Source organism: Rhea americana, unplaced genomic scaffold (assembly GCF_003343005.1).
Source record: "Rhea americana isolate MKP2758 unplaced genomic scaffold, rheAme1 scaffold_508, whole genome shotgun sequence".
NCBI classification, from domain to species: domain Eukaryota; kingdom Metazoa; phylum Chordata; class Aves; order Rheiformes; family Rheidae; genus Rhea; species Rhea americana.
This window is the reverse complement of record NW_028186655.1, coordinates 59,795-75,246: the sequence shown is the minus strand read 5'-3', so window position 1 is coordinate 75,246 and position 15,452 is coordinate 59,795. Positions and strand designations below refer to the sequence as shown.

Below are 15,452 nucleotides of genomic sequence, written 5' to 3'. Positions count from 1 at the left end.
GGGGTCCCTCTCTCCCCGGATGAGCCCTCGGGCCCTGCCTGCCTTTCGCTGGCCTCAGCGAGGTGCCTGGGGGTCCCCGCTTGGCCAAGGCGCCAGGGCGGAAGGGTGGTCCAGGCGGCACAGCCCCACCTTCACACCCCACCCCATCCCACCCCATCCCCATCCATCCCTCCGTCCCATCCCATTCCATCTCCATCCCATCTCCATCCATCTCTTCTCATCCTGTACTATCCAACAGCATCTCCATCTATCTCATCCCATCCCATCACATGCCATTCTATACCATCTCCATCCATCCTGCCCCACCTCATCCCATCCCATCTCATCCCACCCCATCTTCATCCATCTTATCTCATCCCATCCCATCCCACATCGTATCCATCARTCCCATCCTACCCCACTCTATCCCATCTCCATCTCTCTCTTCTCATCGCATCCCATTCCATATCATCTCCATCTATCTCATTGCATCCCGTCACATCCCACCCTATACCATCTCCATCCACCCCACCACACTCCATCCCACCCCATCTCCATCCGCCCCACCCCACCCCATCCCTCCCCAGACCAGTCCTGCCCCACTACAGCCAATTTTAGGACCCCACTGCTCAGCCAWTGCCCTGGGCTAGCAGTGGCCTGAGCTGTGATGGGGGACTGCTGTGGGCACCCTGGTCACTGTGCCAGGGATGCTGCTGTGGGTCCCAGGTAGSGTCACTCCCATGCTCTCATCCCGGGATCTTTATTCCCACTCTGCACAAAGGCTTTGCCATGTCCCGGGGTGGGGGTGGGGGGACAAGGGGCCACGGGGCTGGGGCTATGCTGTCCCCAGCGCTGCAATGGGACAAGGACGGTAGGACCCGGCCATGTCACCGGCCCGGTGTGGGGGCCCCCGTGRCTCCCAGCTTGGGGCTGAGGACACCTCAGCCAAGCTCCTGGCCCACCCCACCCTCCCTCATCTGCTGGGCCAGTAGAGCACGAAGCCATCGCGGCTCTTGCTGAAGTCGGGGGTGACCACGTCAGGACGGGTCTCCACGGCCAGCAGCCGCCTGCGGCCGCGCAGGCTCAGCTGGATGCAGTCRGACACGCGGACCTGCAGCTCCCGCTTGGTCCTGCAAGAGTCCGGGCTCAGCGTGGCACCACCGAGGGTGGCCACGTCCGTCCCAGGCACCTGCTGGCCCCCACGGCCCCACTCACGYGCGGCAGTGCTCCAGCAGGACGCCCACCAGCTCGCCCACACGGTTGTCCCCCGCCGGCTGCATCTTGTGCAGGCACACGGCCATGTCGTCATGGCCCTGCATGTGGAAGACCACGAGCTGCGCCTGGCAGCTCGTCACGCTCAGCCCCGTCACCTGCGGGCCACGCGCGGGCGTCAGGGCCGCGGTGTGCCCTGTGCTCCCAGACCCGGCTGTGGATGCCCACAGCACAGGGACCTGGGACATTGGGACCCTGGCAGGCAGGGGCCCCAGGGACCCAGGAGCTGGGACACCAGGACTGGGACACCAGGAGCCAGAGATACAGGGACATAGGACACCAGGACCTGGGATACTGGGACACAGGACAGCAGGAGCCAGGGACACAGGGAGCTGGGACACCAAGAGCTGGGACAGTGGGACACRGGACATCGGCAGCCAGGCACCCCAGGGACCTGGGACACTGGGAGATGGGACACCAAGACACCAAGAGYCAGGGACCCCAGGGACCCAGGAGCTGGGAYACTRGGAATCAGGAACCCCAGAGACTCAGGAGCCAGGACATTGGAAGCCAGGGACACCAGGACACCAAGACATGGGGATCTGGGATGCGGGGACATGGGAAGCCTGGGGTCCTGGGGACCCAGGAGTTGGGACACCAGGACCTGGGACAGAAGGAGCCAGAGATATAGGGAGCTGGGACACCGGGAGCTGGGACACTGGGACATGGGACACCGGGAGCTGGGACACTGGGACATGGGACACTGGGAGCCAGGGATACAGCGAGCTGAGACACCAAGAGCTGGGACAGTGAGATCCAGGGAGAGAGGAACATCAGGACAGCAAGACCTGGGACACAGGGACCTGGGCCACCAGGAGCTGGGACACGAAGACACCAGAAGTCAGGGACTCCCTGGGAGCCAGGACACTGGGAACCAGGATCCCCAGGGGCTCGGGAGCCAGGACACTGGGAGCCAGGGACACGGGGACACCAAGACACGGGGATCCGGGCCGCGGGCCGCAGGGCCAGGCGCGGGGGGCCGCGTCTCACCGCGCCGAGGGGCAGCTCCCGCATCACCCGGTAGTGCTGCCGCGGGTCGAGCTTGTAGAGGTGCTGGTCGGTGAGCAGGATGGCGCGGTCGCGGCTCTTGTTGAAGCGGTTGATCTGCGGCGGCAGAGCGGGGCTCACCCGGAGCCGGGGAGCCGTGCCGTGCCGCGCCGCGCCGGGCCGGGCCGCGGAGCCCTCACCTTGCGGACGTGGCAGGAGAAGAGCACGGCGCCGAAGTGCACCTCGTCCCGCAGCGCCTGCACCCGGCGGGCGAAGGGCAGCGCCAGCCCCGGGTTCTCGGCGGCCTGCGGGGAGGCGGGCGGGCGGGCGGTCGGCACCTCGGCGCGGCCGCGTGCCCGGAGCTCGGCGCGGGGCGGGCCGCCGCCGGCCCTTACCGAGGAGAGGTAGTCGCGGGCCCAGCTCCGCCGGCAGCCCCAGTCCTTGCGCAGCCCTTGCAGCGCCCCCATGGCGGCCACCTTGGCGCGGATCTGGGCCGCGTCCGAGGGCGGGATGTTCTTGACGATCTGCCTCGCTCGCCACCTGCGAGCGCCAAGGAGCCGGGCTGGGACGGCGGCGGCGGCGGCACGCGGGCTCCCGCTCGCCCGCCCGCCGCCGGCACCTACCTGCGGAAGAGCCGCTGGCAGTGGTCCTGGAAGCGGGCGAGCACGGCCGGCGGCGCGGGCCAGGCCACGCTCCCGCCGTAGTCGGCCGCGGCGCGCACGCCCTGGAAGCGCCGCGCCAGCTCCCGCAGGTAGGCCTTCACCTTGTGCCGCTTGTAGAAGCCCACGATGGCGGCGGCGGCGCGCAGGCGGCGGCAGCGCCTCCGCGCCAGGGCGCCGCGCCAGGCCTGCCGGGCGTTCGCTCGCTCGTTTGGTTGTCATTATTATTATTATTATTATTATTTTTGTTAAGCCGCCCGGCGGCGGGACGGGCCCGCGGGCGACCCACCTTCTGCAGCAGCAGGACGATGATGGGGATGAGCTGCGCCCGGGCCCGCTCGAGGCAGACGAGGGTGCGCGGCGTGCGGACGAAGACCTTGGTGCGGCCGTAGGCCACGTCGCCCTGGAAGCCGTGCTGCTCCACSAGGGCGCGGGCGGCCTCCCGGTCGGTGGCCATGAGGTGGTTGGGCCACGTGTACTCGCAGGTCATCTTGTACCTGGGGAGGGGGCGGCGGTGGTGGGGCGGGCGGCCGAGCGGGTGCCCCCCTCGCCGCCCCGGCGCCCCGGCCCGGCCGTACCGCAGCAGGAAGCGGTCGTAGGGCTGGCGGTAGGCGAAGCCGGCGCGCCGCACCCGCACGTTCTCCAGCAGGCCCAGGTAGGCGACCTGGTGGCGGCAGCGCTCCTCGTCGAAGAGCTCCGGCGACTTGGCGTCGTTGGGCTTGATGCAGCGCACGTAGTAGGGCTCCTGCGGGCACGCGCCGGCCGCCGCTGTGCCCCGCTTCGGTGACCCCCCCCCGAGCCCGGCTGGCTCGAGGACGGCTCGACCGGGATGGGGACACGCTGGGGGGGGTGGGGGGGGCACTGGGACATGCCCAGGTGGCACACGGACACGCCAGCCTGACCCGGGGACGCTACCTTGGAGGCCAGGTTGTCCACCAGGGCCACGATGGAGTTCTTGAAGAGGGTGGCGGTGGTGAGCGGGCGCTTGGTGACCTCGGTGATGCTCTGCTCGCCGTCGGGCCACATGGCGCGCAGCACGGGGTCGGCGCTGGGGACGGGGCGCTGGCACACGGCTGGTGGCACTGGGCACCCCATGGCCACCGCAGGGCGGCGGAGGCTTGGCGGAGGCTGCACCCCCCCCTTGCCCCATTGCTGTACTCCTGCCCGATGGCTCTTCCCCCCTGCCCCAGAGCAGCCTCTTCCACCCCACAGTGGTGACCCCAGCCCCATGAGAGTATCTTCTGCCTCCCCCCCCCACCCCATGTCCCCAGCCTCTGGCAGGGTCTGTCCCCAAACCTGTTGTAGAAGAGCCGCTTGAAGTCCTGGAAGAGCGTGTCCTTGTTCTTGTCCAGGAAACCCTCCACCGAGTACCTGCGGGGGGGGGACGCTGCGCTGGGGGCACTGCCAGCTGGCCCTGGGGCGAGCTGTGTCCCGAGGGACCCAGGTGTCCGGGCAGCCGCGCCTCCCCAGCCCGGGCCGCGGGGGGCTGAGAACCCCCTGTTGGGACGTGGGCACCCAGCCTCGGCCAGCCCCATGGAGGGGGGCAAGGTGGGCGCCTGGGGAGCACCCACAGGAGCCTGGGGGAATCCCATGGCCCCGTGGTCAACCACGGCCCCTCATTCTGCCATGTTCCCCCATGGACCAAATGGCCCCTCCAAGGTCCCCCAGGACCCTCATAGTCCCCCATGGCTCCTGATGGCCCTCCACAGCCCCATGGCCACCCACAGACCCCCATAGTTCCCTGTGGCTCCATGACCCTCCGTTGTCTGAAATGGCTCCCCACAGCCACCCAAGGTCCCCACGGCCCCCCATGACCCCTGTGGCTCCCCATGCCTCTCCCCATGGCCAGCCATGGACCCCTATAATCCCCCATGTTCCCCTACGATTCCCAATGGCTCCCTACAGCCCCATGGTCCTCCATGGTGCCATACAGTCCCCTGTGACCCCCCAGTAGTCTCTCATGGTCCCCCATGGCCCATCATGGTTTCTTACAGCTTCCTGTGGCCCCATGACGCTCATAGATGCCGTAGTCTCCCATGGCACCCTATGGCTCCCCATGACCCCTCGTAAATCCCTCATGCACCCTACAGTTCTGTGGCCCTTCCCCACAGCTCCATGGCCACTAACAGACACCCATAATTCCACATGGTCCCCTAAGGTCCCATGGCCCACCAAGGTGCCCTATGGCCCCCTCTACCCCCATAGTCCCTCATGGCTCCCCAGGCCCCCCTCACGTGACRTCTCCGGCATAGTGCTTGATGCGGAAATCCCGGCCAAACTCCATGGTCTTGTCCGTGGGGCAGAGCTGGGCAGACGGATCGGGGCATTAGACCCCATGCCCACAGCTGCTACATGCCCCTCACCCCACGTGCTGATCCCTCCCCTCCCAGCACCTTGCGGCTGGTGTAGTGGGGATGCCGGCCGAGGCGGGTGTCCATGGAGTCGAGGAAGAGGGTGTCGGTGACGGTGCCCGCCGCCAGGCAGGCCTCGTCCAGCAGCGCCAGGATGCCCCTGTGCGGCTGCTCCACCAGCTCCACGATGAGCTCGTTATTGAAGTACTCGATCTGCAGGGACAGGGTGAGGGGGTGCATCCCTCCACACCTCGCTCCACCAGGCGATGTCCCCCCCGGTGTCCCTCAACTCTCGCTCTGCCAGGCAATGTCCCCACCAGTGTCCCCCAAATTGCCCTTTGCCACGTGATGCTCTCCCCGGTGTCTCCAGAAATCATGTGTTGCCAGGTGATGTTTGGTGCCCCCCTAAATCTTGCTTTACYAGGTGACAATCCCACCACTGTCCCCAAAATCATGCTCCACCAGGTGATGCCCCCGGTGTTCCCCCCTCCAAATCTCTCTCTGCCAGCCAACRTCCCCACCAATCTCCCCCAAATCTCGCTCTGCCACGTGATGCCCTCCCTGGTGTCCCCCCAAATCACACTCTGCCAGGCGATGCCCCCAGYGCCCCTGTGTCCCCATGTCCCCGCTCACGCTCTGCCAGGTGATGCCTTCGCGCTGGTACTCGGCCTGCTCCTGCCGCAGGATGAGCTCGATGAAGAGCTGCTGCAGCTTCTCGTTGCAGTAGTTGATGCAGAACTGCTCGAAGCTGGGGACCGCAGGGTCAGTCCCTGCCGTGCATGGCCCCATCCCCCCGTRACCCTGTGCCCTGTCCCTTCCATGGCACCCGTGAGCGTCCAGGCGCCTGCTGTGCACCCCCATGGTGCAGATGTCCTGCCACGTGTCCCTCCTGCAGCCCTGTCCCCTCCATGTGTCCTTTGGGGTCCAATGTCCTCTGTGTATCCCCTGTGGTCCTGTCTCCTCTGTGTGACTTGTCTCCACCACGTGTCTCTGCCGAGTCAGGTTCTCTGCATGTCTCCTGTGGCCCTGACCCCTCCATGTGTCCATTGCAGTCCTGTCCCCTCTGCATGTCCCTGTCCCCTCCCTCTGTCCCCGATGGTCCCATCCCTTCTTTGTATCCCTGTTCCCTCCACACATCCCTTGTGTCCTGTCCCCTCCACGTGTCTCTGCTGGGTCCTGTCCTCTCCACACGTCCCTCGTGGTCCTGCCCCCTCTGCACATCCCGTGAAGTCCCGTGCCCTCGGCACGTCCCACGTGGCACAGCCACATGCACGCTGGCCCTGGGCAGCTCCCCGCATCCCACCCTGCCGCGGGGCACCTGTTGGTGTCGAAGATCTCGAAGCCGTAGATGTCGAGAACGCCGATGACGGTGCTCTTGCCGTGCCGGCGGGCGTCGTAGTCCCGTGCCGCGATGCCGGTGTTGACGCGCCCCACGATCCAGCCGAAGAGCCGCTCGTAGATGGCCTGGGCATGGTGGGGGACATCACCGGTGGCCTGGGGACATCAAGGTCCCCCGAGGGCACCCGGTCCCCGGGCTCACCTTGGCACAGGCGTCGCGGGCGTAGGCGGCCTCCTTGGCGCTGTGGCCCTTCTCGATGAGCTCACCACCGCCGGTGGCCACGGTGCGGGCCAGCAGCGCCTGCTGCAGCCGCTCCGGCGCCGTGGCCGTCAGCTCGGCCAGCACGGCCAGCAGCCCCTCGTCTGCCACCGCCGCCGCCTCACCCTCGGCCACGAACGCCACGTTGCCCTGGGACCCCCGGGAGGCGCCGTTGGTGGCCGGACGCATGGACACCACAGCCCCCGTGGCTCCGTGGGGACACCTGCATCGCCGGGTCCCACGCCATCCCGGCCAGGATGCACTGGGCAGCCCCAGGCTGTACTGGTTTGTATGGGGTTGTGCTAGTTTGTGACGGGCTGTGGTGGTTTGTGTTGGGCTCTACTGGTTTGTATGGGGATGTACTGGTTTCTAGTAGTTGGCGCTAGCTGGGATGGGAAAAGATGGAAGTGGATGGGATGGGATGGGAAAGGACAGGACAGGATGAGATGGGATGGGGCCAGATGGGATGGGATGAGATGAGATGGGATGGGACAGGACGACATGGGACTGGAAGGGACGGGATGGAATGAGATGGAATGGAACGGGATGGGACGGGACAGGATGGGATAGGACAAGATAGGATGGGATGGGATAGGTTGAGATGGGATGGGATAGGACAAGATAGGATGGGATGGGATAGGTCGAGATGGGATGGGATGGGATGAGATGGAATGGGATGGGATGGGACGAGATGGGATGGGATGGGATGGGGCAGGATGGGACAAGATGGGACGGGATGGGACGGGATGCACTTCACCAGGTGCAGGATGGCAGCAAGGATCTTGTACACAGAGCTGATCTCCTCCGGGGTGAAGCCAATCACCGCCATGGCATCCTCCACCACCTTGTAACTGGCTGCGTCGTCACCCCCAGCCTGGGTATGGAGGGGGTCAGGGCGGCAGGAGAGGCTCAGGGTGCCTGGGGATCCCCCGCTCCCCGGCACCCGGCAGGGCTGAGCCCCGGCGCACTCGTCACGCTCGCCACGCAGCACAGCGCCGCGGCGCCCCCCGGCCGATTCCCCCGTCCTGCGGCCACTCACGCTGCCGGCGGTGCCCTCGCGGGTGTAGCGGTAGGCCCCGGGGTCGCGCTGGAGGCGCAGCGAGGCCAGCAGTGCGTCGGGGGCTCCCCACAGCAGCTGAGGGGAAGGGGAAGCCGTGGGGCCCCGTCACCGCCCCCGTGGCCACGGAGGGGGCACTGGGATGCGGACCCCTGCCTCCATCCCGCCCTGCCTGGCGTTCCCTGGCTTGGCTCACCCTGCCTGGACCCACCTGGTCCCATCCCATCCTGTTCTGTCCCATCCCACCACATCTTGGCCCAGTCCTGTCCAGCCTGTCCTGTCCCAGTCAGTCCCATCTCATCCATCCCCACCCCATCCCATCCCCTCTCATCTGTTCCCATCCCGTCCCATCCTGTCCCATCCCATCTATCCCATCTCAACCCATTCCATCCTATCCTGTTCCATCTCATCCCATCCCGTCCTATTCCATCCCATCTGATGCCATTCTGCCCTATCCCTTTTCATCCTGTCTTAGGTGTCTCATCCCACCCCATCCCATCCTGTCCCCTCACAACCCATCCCATCCTGTCACATCTCATTCCATCCAGTTCCATATGTCCCACACCATCTTACCTGTCCATATCCCATCCTGTCTGTCCCATCCCCATCCCATCCCATCCCATCCCATCGCACCCCCTCCCATCCCATCTGTCTCCATCCCACCCCATCCCGCCCGGCTGACCTGGTAGAAGGAGTGGAAGTTCCTCTCGCCTGGCTGCTGCTGGAGGACGCGGGACTGGAAGAGGGAGCAGGGGGTGGGTGCCCAGCGATGCCACAGCGGTCATACTGGGTGCACCCACCAGCCTATCCTTTGCAGCGCCCTGCTCCCGCACCTTCTCCAGGAGGTAGTTATGGATGTGGCCACCCATGGGGTCACCCTTGAAGTCGAAGTTGATGTCCATGTACTTGCCAAAGCGGCTCGAGTTGTCATTGCGGTTGGTCTTGGCGTTGCCGAAGGCCTCCAGGACGCAGTTGGACTTCAGCAGCACGTTCTTCACCCTGCGTGGCATGGCGTTGCATATCATGTGTGGCATGGCACAGCATGGCACGGCATGCAGGCGTGGCGCGGCACTGCACAGTCCCAAGGCATTGCCACACTGATGGACACAGGACACGGCACCCCAGGGACCCCAACACAACCCCAGCTGCCATGGGACACCCCTGGGACCTCACAACCAGCCCTATGGGCATGGCGCACCACAAGTCTCCCCACACCACCTCTACAGGCATGGGGCATCCCAGGACTCTACCTCACCATGGCCATGGGGCACTGCAGAGACCCCTGCACCACCTCTATGGCCATGGGGCATCACAGGGGCTCCCCACATCTTGACATGGGCGTGGGGCACCCAGGACTCACCCCAGGGCTCCCCACAACCACTCTACAGGCATGGGACACTGCAGGGACCCCTGCACTACCCCTATGGGCACGGGGAACTTCAGGAACCCCAMACCACCTCTACGGGCTTGGAGGACCCCAAGAATTTCACACCACCGCTATGGGCATCGGGCACCCCAGGGACCCCAACACAACTGCTGTGGACATGGGGCACCCAAAGAACCTCACACCACCTCTATGAGCATGGGGCACCCAGGGACCCCACACCACCTCTATGAGCATGGGGCACCCTAAGAACCTCACACCACCCCTACGGGCATGGGGCATCCAGGGACCCCACACGACCTCTATGGGCATCGGGCACCCTAAGAACCTTACTCCACCCCCATGGGCATGGGGCACCTCAGGACTCCCCACACCCTGCCATGGAGCACCCTAGACACCCATGCACCACCCCTATGGGCATGGGAAACATCAGGACCCTCCTGACCACCCAGGCAAGGGCAGCAGCTCCCAAGGGGGCTGCGGGCAAGTGCCACGGGCRCTGACCCACCTCTCCACCTCGGCGCGCTGCGTGGGGTTGGTGATGGCGGCGATGTACTGCATGATGTACTTGCTGGCCTCCGTCTTGCCCGCCCCGCTCTCGCCTGGGGAGGCAGGCGGGGGGGGGGGCGGTGAGGCCGGCACCCACGGGCGCCCCCCACCCACCCGCCCCCTGGCGCACACCCTACCCGAGATGACGATGCAGGTGTCTTTGGCGCGGCGCTTCATGGCCTTGTAGGCGGCGTCGGCCACGGCGTAGAGGTGCGGCGGGCGCTCGTAGAGCTCGCGGCCCCGGTACCGCTCGACGGCGGCGGGGCCGTACAGCGGCAGCGCCCGGTACGGGTTCACCGCCACCACCACCTCCCCGATGTAGGTGTAGATGCGGCCCTGGGAGAACCTGCGCGCAACGGGGCCGGCCGTGGGGCAGGGCGCACGGGGCGGCTGGCCGCTGGCTCTCCCCCCCCCCCAGACACCGGCGCGGGAAGCCGGGCGGCTGACCCTAACCGACTGGCCCCGGCGAGCGTGCCTCGGTTTCCCTCTGCCGGCAGCGGGGCCCGGCGCTGGGGCGGATGCTTCCTGCAGGCGGCTTGGTGCCCGCGGGGCTTCCCGCCCCGCGCGAGGGTCCCGAGCGCTTCGCCGGGACGGGCAGAGCGGGGGCCTCGGCGAGCCGGGGGAGCTCCGGCGGGCACCACCCACACCGGCCCAGGGAGCACCCAAGGGACCCCGGCCTCCCCYGGAGCCCTCCCCGGCCGCGTCCCGCCGTACCGCAGGCGCAGGTTCTCCATGAAGTGCTCCATGGTGACCTCGTCGAGCAGGACGAAGTCGGCCTTGCCGAACTCGGGGCTCTCCTGCTCCGCCATGCTGCGCCCGCTGAGCCGCCAGGCACCGGGCCGAGGACTTCCCCGAGCCCTGCCGGCTTCCTGTGCTGCCGCCGCAGCGCAGGCGCCGTGCTTCGCGCGGGAYGGTGGTGGCCCTGCCCCATCACCACCTCCCACGGGCGACCATGGGGTGGGGTGGCACTGTGGACCGGCCAGAGCGGGCGCCTGCGGCGGTGACGTGTTTTGGGAGTGAGGGGCACCCTGAGGGTTGACCTTGCCCGCGATGCWCTGGAGCCCCCCGGTGTCCAGCCCCATGGAGGAGAGCGGACACCCCAGGGGCACCGGGGAGCAGGGACACCGGTGGGACCCAGGCTCTGGAGTGGGTCATGGGAAAGGGGTATGAGGGGGGGGGTGCGGGGTAGCGACCCCCTCTTCATCCCCCCAGACCGCGGCATCAGCTGCGGTTACGCGGCGTCACTTCCCTCCGGAGGCAGCGGCGCTTGCGGCATGGTTGCACACGCCCGTTCCGGTGCCCGGCCGCATCCTGCCCCAGGGTGCTGAGCACCCGGTGGGGCTGGAGAGATCCCCAAGAGCTCGTTGGTTACTGGGGGGAAAGCAGCGCTACCCGCTTGCTCGTGCCCTCCCACCTGCCCCCCAAGGGCTGGGATTGGGATCAGGAAAGGCTGTGGAGGCAGAGAAACCCCAGGGAGCAGGGACAGCTCCGCAGGCATTTCCTCGCCCTGCSGGCCTGGAGCCGCAAGGCTCCGGCCACCCCGGAGGGCGGGAACCACCCGCAGGGGAAGGGCTGGCTCCGAGCGGCCCGAAGAAAAGCCCGGGAGCTGYGTGGGATCAGGGATCCGAGGGATGCGATCAGGACAGAGCCTGCGATAGCGCAGGGAAYGCAGGACTGCAACGAGACACCAGGAATTCGTATTTATTCATTCGACCCGCGCTGCGGAGCATTAAACACGTCTCACCCAACCCCGGAACGACAACGCCCCAGCTGCCCCCGCTGTCCTCGGCGCCGGGCAGAGCAGCCACGCTGCCGAGCTAAGAGCATCCGCGCTCCAAGGACCCAGGCAGCCCCCATCCGAACCCCCTCGCTCCCAAACCATGACCGATGGGCTGGGCAGGAAACTGGTCCCGGGAATCTCCAGCGTCTCTCTTTGCTCACTGGGGCTTTTGCTGGTGTTAACTGGGGCACCAGCCCTCAGCAGGACCATCTGAGGGCACCTCCGCGTTGGGTGTGTCTGTCCCCAGTGCCGGGAGACCTCCAAGGCCAGGAATCGCCTCCCGCTGCCCGTCCACAGCGCGCACGGCTTCTCCGGAGCAGGGCCAGGCCTCCTCCGCCCAGCGCCRTGCTGGGCAGTGCCAAGGCCAACGAGAGCTGCAAGAGAACACGCCAGCTGTTAGGAGCGCGCGGGCGGCAGCTACCGCGGTGCGCCTGAGCCAGGGACCCCCTCGATCTGCCCCGGGGGCTCCGCAGGCAGCTCCCCCCCCCCCCAAGCACAGCAACGCCGAGGCACAAAAACACGCAGAGGGGCCAAACCACAAGCTCAAGGGCTCCAACCTGGCGCTTCACGGCCACCGTTACAGCCATCGCTCTGCACGCAACGGGAAATGTGGCAATCSGCATTCACAGACATCCCCCATGGCAGAGGGCTTTGTTTTTAAAGAGCAGATTATTTCCCATTACATCAAATGACCATAAAACATCCCTACCTCCAAATCGAGAAGCAACGCAGAAAGGCTCCCAGGGTTTTCAGTTCCTGCAGTTTTCCTCAAGTCCGGCCTCTCTGCAAACAGCTGCTGCGTCCTCCCCAGAGAGGCCTGCAGCCTCACACCGGAGGCTGGGGCAAGAGGCAGAGGCGGCCCCTGCACATCCACCCTCCAGGGCAGGCCGCAAGATGGTTTCCTGAAGTTCAAGAGCAGCAACTGAAACGCTGTTTCACTGCCTGCAGCCTGCTAACACGGGGCTCGGCAATGCAGACAACGAGCGAGATCAGGCAACGGGTTAAACCTTCCCCTACCAGCGCGTTTAACTGCTGCAGCCTCCCTGGCAGTACTGCCAGGGCTGTTGGTCCAGATGCTCTTCGCATTTCTCTTCCGTTAATGCTAAAATTTGACAGACTGCGCAGTCCCCATGAAGCCTAAAGGCTTGTCCTGTCCCCAGCGTGAGCCAGCGGAGCCCCGCTGCGGCTCCAAGCACTACCCGCAGCCTCACTTGCGGCTTTGGGGTTGCGAGGCAGCTCATGGATCCAGTGCGCGACCCGAGGAACTGCAGGCCTGTCGCAGGCAGCTTGGTGGGGTAGGTTGAAAACCACATTGCTGAGGCAGGGCGTGAGCAGAGAGCAGAGCAGCTGGGGCAGAAGGACGCCCAAGTCCTCCTTCCTCACAGTCCTGAGGTGCAGAGACCAGGACCTAAAGCTCTGCAGGAAACCCATCGGAGCAGGCCAGGGCTGTGGCAAAACTCTGCAGCCACGTGCAGAGACCACGTACAGGGGCTCTGCTGGGGCTCAAGCTGCGTCAGACCTGCCCCGGTGGGAAGAGCTGATCCTCACCCACTTCCTCATCCTCCTCCGCTCGCATTCTTCTTCCACCTCCTGTCTGCAGGATGCCATCCCAGGTGAGACATGAAGGGCAACTCCATTCTCATCCTCTTGGCTCTGCAGGGCAGGAAGATGATGCTGGTCTGTGCACAGATGTTTGCGAGGTCTACTCACGCCCCCAACCACCMCCACCGCCCCACTGCCGGCTGCTCTTCCCCTCTCCCCCGGCCCTCCAGCCAGGGCTGTCCCCACCAGCCCCAGCCGTTCCCATCCGCGCGGCACTCAGGCACTCCTGCTGGCAGGGCCACGGCCCCGCTCCCCCCAGGCTGGCACAGCCCCTCGGAGCGCTGAGGGGGCAGCAGGACCTGCGGCGAGAGGCGAGGTCGCAGCCCCGTTAACGGCCGGGCACGCCGGTGCCTCCGCAGCACGCAGAGCCCTGGAGAGCCAGGCCAGCCGGCAGAGCACTTGTGCCTAGCGGCACGTCACCACTGGGCGTCTTGCGGGTGACCCACGGGGCCAGCACTCGGGGCGTGTCTGAGATGTCTATAGCCTCCCCCTGAGGAGGGCAGAGAGAGGCCTCAAACCACCTCAGGGCTGCTCTGGCAAGCGCTACAGGAATGAACGGGGTCACCCCAGACCCCGCCACGCTGGAAGGCTTGCGGCAAAGAACGGAGGCTGCCGCACTCCGGAGCACCGCAGGCGTCCGGTCTGCCAGTGCTCGAGCCCACACGATGAAGAGCCGTGGCCGGGCTGCCCACCAGCCCCCTAGAGCTGCGACCTACCGCAGCCAGCGCAGCAGCAGCCCCAGCCCCAGCTGGATTAAGCAAGCAGGCTGTGACGTGCAGTGCAGCGGGCTCTGAGGCTCTCTATGCAGCGCCTCACGCTGACCACAGCAGCTCGGCTCTGGTCCCTGCCTGGATCACYGCATCCAGGGAAGGCGCAGACAGAGCAAGGGCTGAAACCATGGAGCACCATGCCTGGGAGTCGGAGCATCAGCCAGACCTTCCCGTTACCTGCAGGAACACAAGCCAACCYCTGCCCACCCCCGAGTCACAGCCCTTCGGTGAGATTTCCACCCTACCAGGATTTTGTTTGCTAACTTAAGGGGGCCTCCGTGGCTGTGCTCAACAGTCGCCTGCACAGACAAATTGCAGTGACGAAGTGGAACAGAGGAGAAAAGCCTCTCAGGGCAGGCCTATTTCACGTACCTGCCCGTTTCCAGCAGCTTCGTACATCCTTCCAGGCTGCCAGCAGAGAAGGAGGCTGCAAACTGCAAAGGAAAAAAACCTGGTTCTTATCAGAAGAAAAGCAGAGAAGGAAGCAACCAGTTCCRCTGCRCTCCACAAAGCCAGCTCAGCTGTGYCCGAGGACAGCACAGCAAGACCAGCGCAGCCTCCTGGACCGTCCGTGACGGCACGCAACACCGTTTATAGTGCCAGAGGTTGGCACAGGGCTAGGAGYAAGTTAAAGAGAAGCTGCCTGACCAACACACAGCTCTGCCTGGGATGTGATGGGGCATGTCTGGGATTTCTATAGCCTCCCCCTGAGGAGAGCAGAGAGAGGCCTCAAACCATCCCAGGGCTGCTCTGGCAAGCGCTACAGGAATGAACGGGGTCACCCCAGACCCCGCCACGCTGGAAGGCTTGCTGAAAGGTGGCAGCAAGAGGAGCTGGCCACACCTAACCTCCCCTACCTCTGCGGCTGAGCAGCGTGAATCATTGCTGTAGCAAGAGACGGAAAGCAGCTCCAGACGGAGAGGAGCACCCAGCCCTGCAGAGACAGAACAGCATGAGTCAGGACAGCGCTGGGTTTGCAGTGCATCACTCCAGAAAGCTCTGAAAACCACAAATGAAAAAAAAAAACCCTACTCCCTCTAACGGCTGCAACGGTGTGGCAGCAGTGGTGCAGGAGACTGCAGAGACCGTGTAGCATTTATAGCCAAACACAGATGCTCCCAGGGATCCCCACGTGCTGGCGGCTACACGAGAGCCCAGGCAACGCTGCACAGGCTTAAAACCCCATTTTTGAAGCCTGATTTGGGGGGAGAGAATYGGAGGGGACTGCTCTCCGGCAACTGCTAACGGTGCAGCCGCTAACCGTGGCCCCTCACAGCCCTTGGGGTGCACCATCAGCACCCCCCTCACCCCGTTTTGCAGGGCGGCCCCAGGTCGGGCAACGCGCAGCAGCTCACACGCAGCCCCCCGCGTGGGTGAGACCCCCACCCGACCCCCAGAGTGGCAAGTAGGACCCAGACCCACTGCCGACCCGGGGGACCCCCAGCCCCGCTGAACCCCCACCCCA

At 65.7% G+C, this 15,452-nt stretch overlaps 2 protein-coding genes and 2 non-coding genes across 8 annotated transcripts; all 4 read right to left on the bottom strand.

The window, feature by feature from the left end:
• Positions 1-723: 723 nt before the first annotated feature.
• On the bottom strand, positions 724-10,644 carry MYO1G (myosin IG). Its single transcript, XM_085317800.1, has 22 exons — positions 10,550-10,644; positions 9,973-10,181; positions 9,795-9,888; positions 8,736-8,901; positions 8,585-8,638; positions 7,885-7,980; positions 7,603-7,719; positions 6,789-6,995; positions 6,567-6,712; positions 5,882-5,996; positions 5,291-5,461; positions 5,132-5,202; positions 4,194-4,268; positions 3,813-3,945; positions 3,476-3,642; positions 3,187-3,394; positions 2,862-3,085; positions 2,634-2,778; positions 2,439-2,543; positions 2,242-2,355; positions 1,195-1,349; positions 724-1,109 (listed from the first exon to the last, which is right to left on the bottom strand). Exons 1-22 carry the CDS (start codon positions 10,642-10,644, stop codon positions 953-955), a joined length of 3,024 nt encoding a protein of 1,007 aa, XP_085173926.1. The 3' UTR covers positions 724-952.
• An 878-nt stretch (positions 10,645-11,522) lies between these two features.
• On the bottom strand, positions 11,523-15,372 carry LOC146588549 (uncharacterized). Of its 5 annotated transcripts, none has more exons than XM_085317808.1 (7): positions 15,020-15,372; positions 14,845-14,921; positions 14,360-14,421; positions 13,934-14,164; positions 12,633-13,268; positions 12,325-12,517; positions 11,523-11,989 (listed from the first exon to the last, which is right to left on the bottom strand). In XM_085317808.1, exons 1-4 carry the CDS (start codon positions 15,278-15,280, stop codon positions 13,971-13,973), a joined length of 594 nt encoding a protein of 197 aa, XP_085173934.1. In that variant the 5' UTR covers positions 15,281-15,372; the 3' UTR covers positions 11,523-11,989; positions 12,325-12,517; positions 12,633-13,268; positions 13,934-13,970. The 5 variants fall into 5 exon arrangements, 4 of the variants coding, with proteins under 4 accessions (XP_085173934.1, XP_085173933.1, XP_085173935.1 ...); XM_085317807.1 differs by having other exon boundaries at positions 12,325-13,031; positions 13,164-13,268; XM_085317809.1 differs by having other exon boundaries at positions 13,164-13,268.
• On the bottom strand, positions 13,680-13,813 carry LOC146588551 (small nucleolar RNA SNORA9). Its single transcript, XR_014897411.1, has one exon. It is a non-coding gene; the product is annotated as a small nucleolar RNA SNORA9 (small nucleolar RNA).
• On the bottom strand, positions 14,667-14,800 carry LOC146588550 (small nucleolar RNA SNORA9). Its single transcript, XR_014897410.1, has one exon. It is a non-coding gene; the product is annotated as a small nucleolar RNA SNORA9 (small nucleolar RNA).
• Positions 15,373-15,452: the final 80 nt, after the last annotated feature.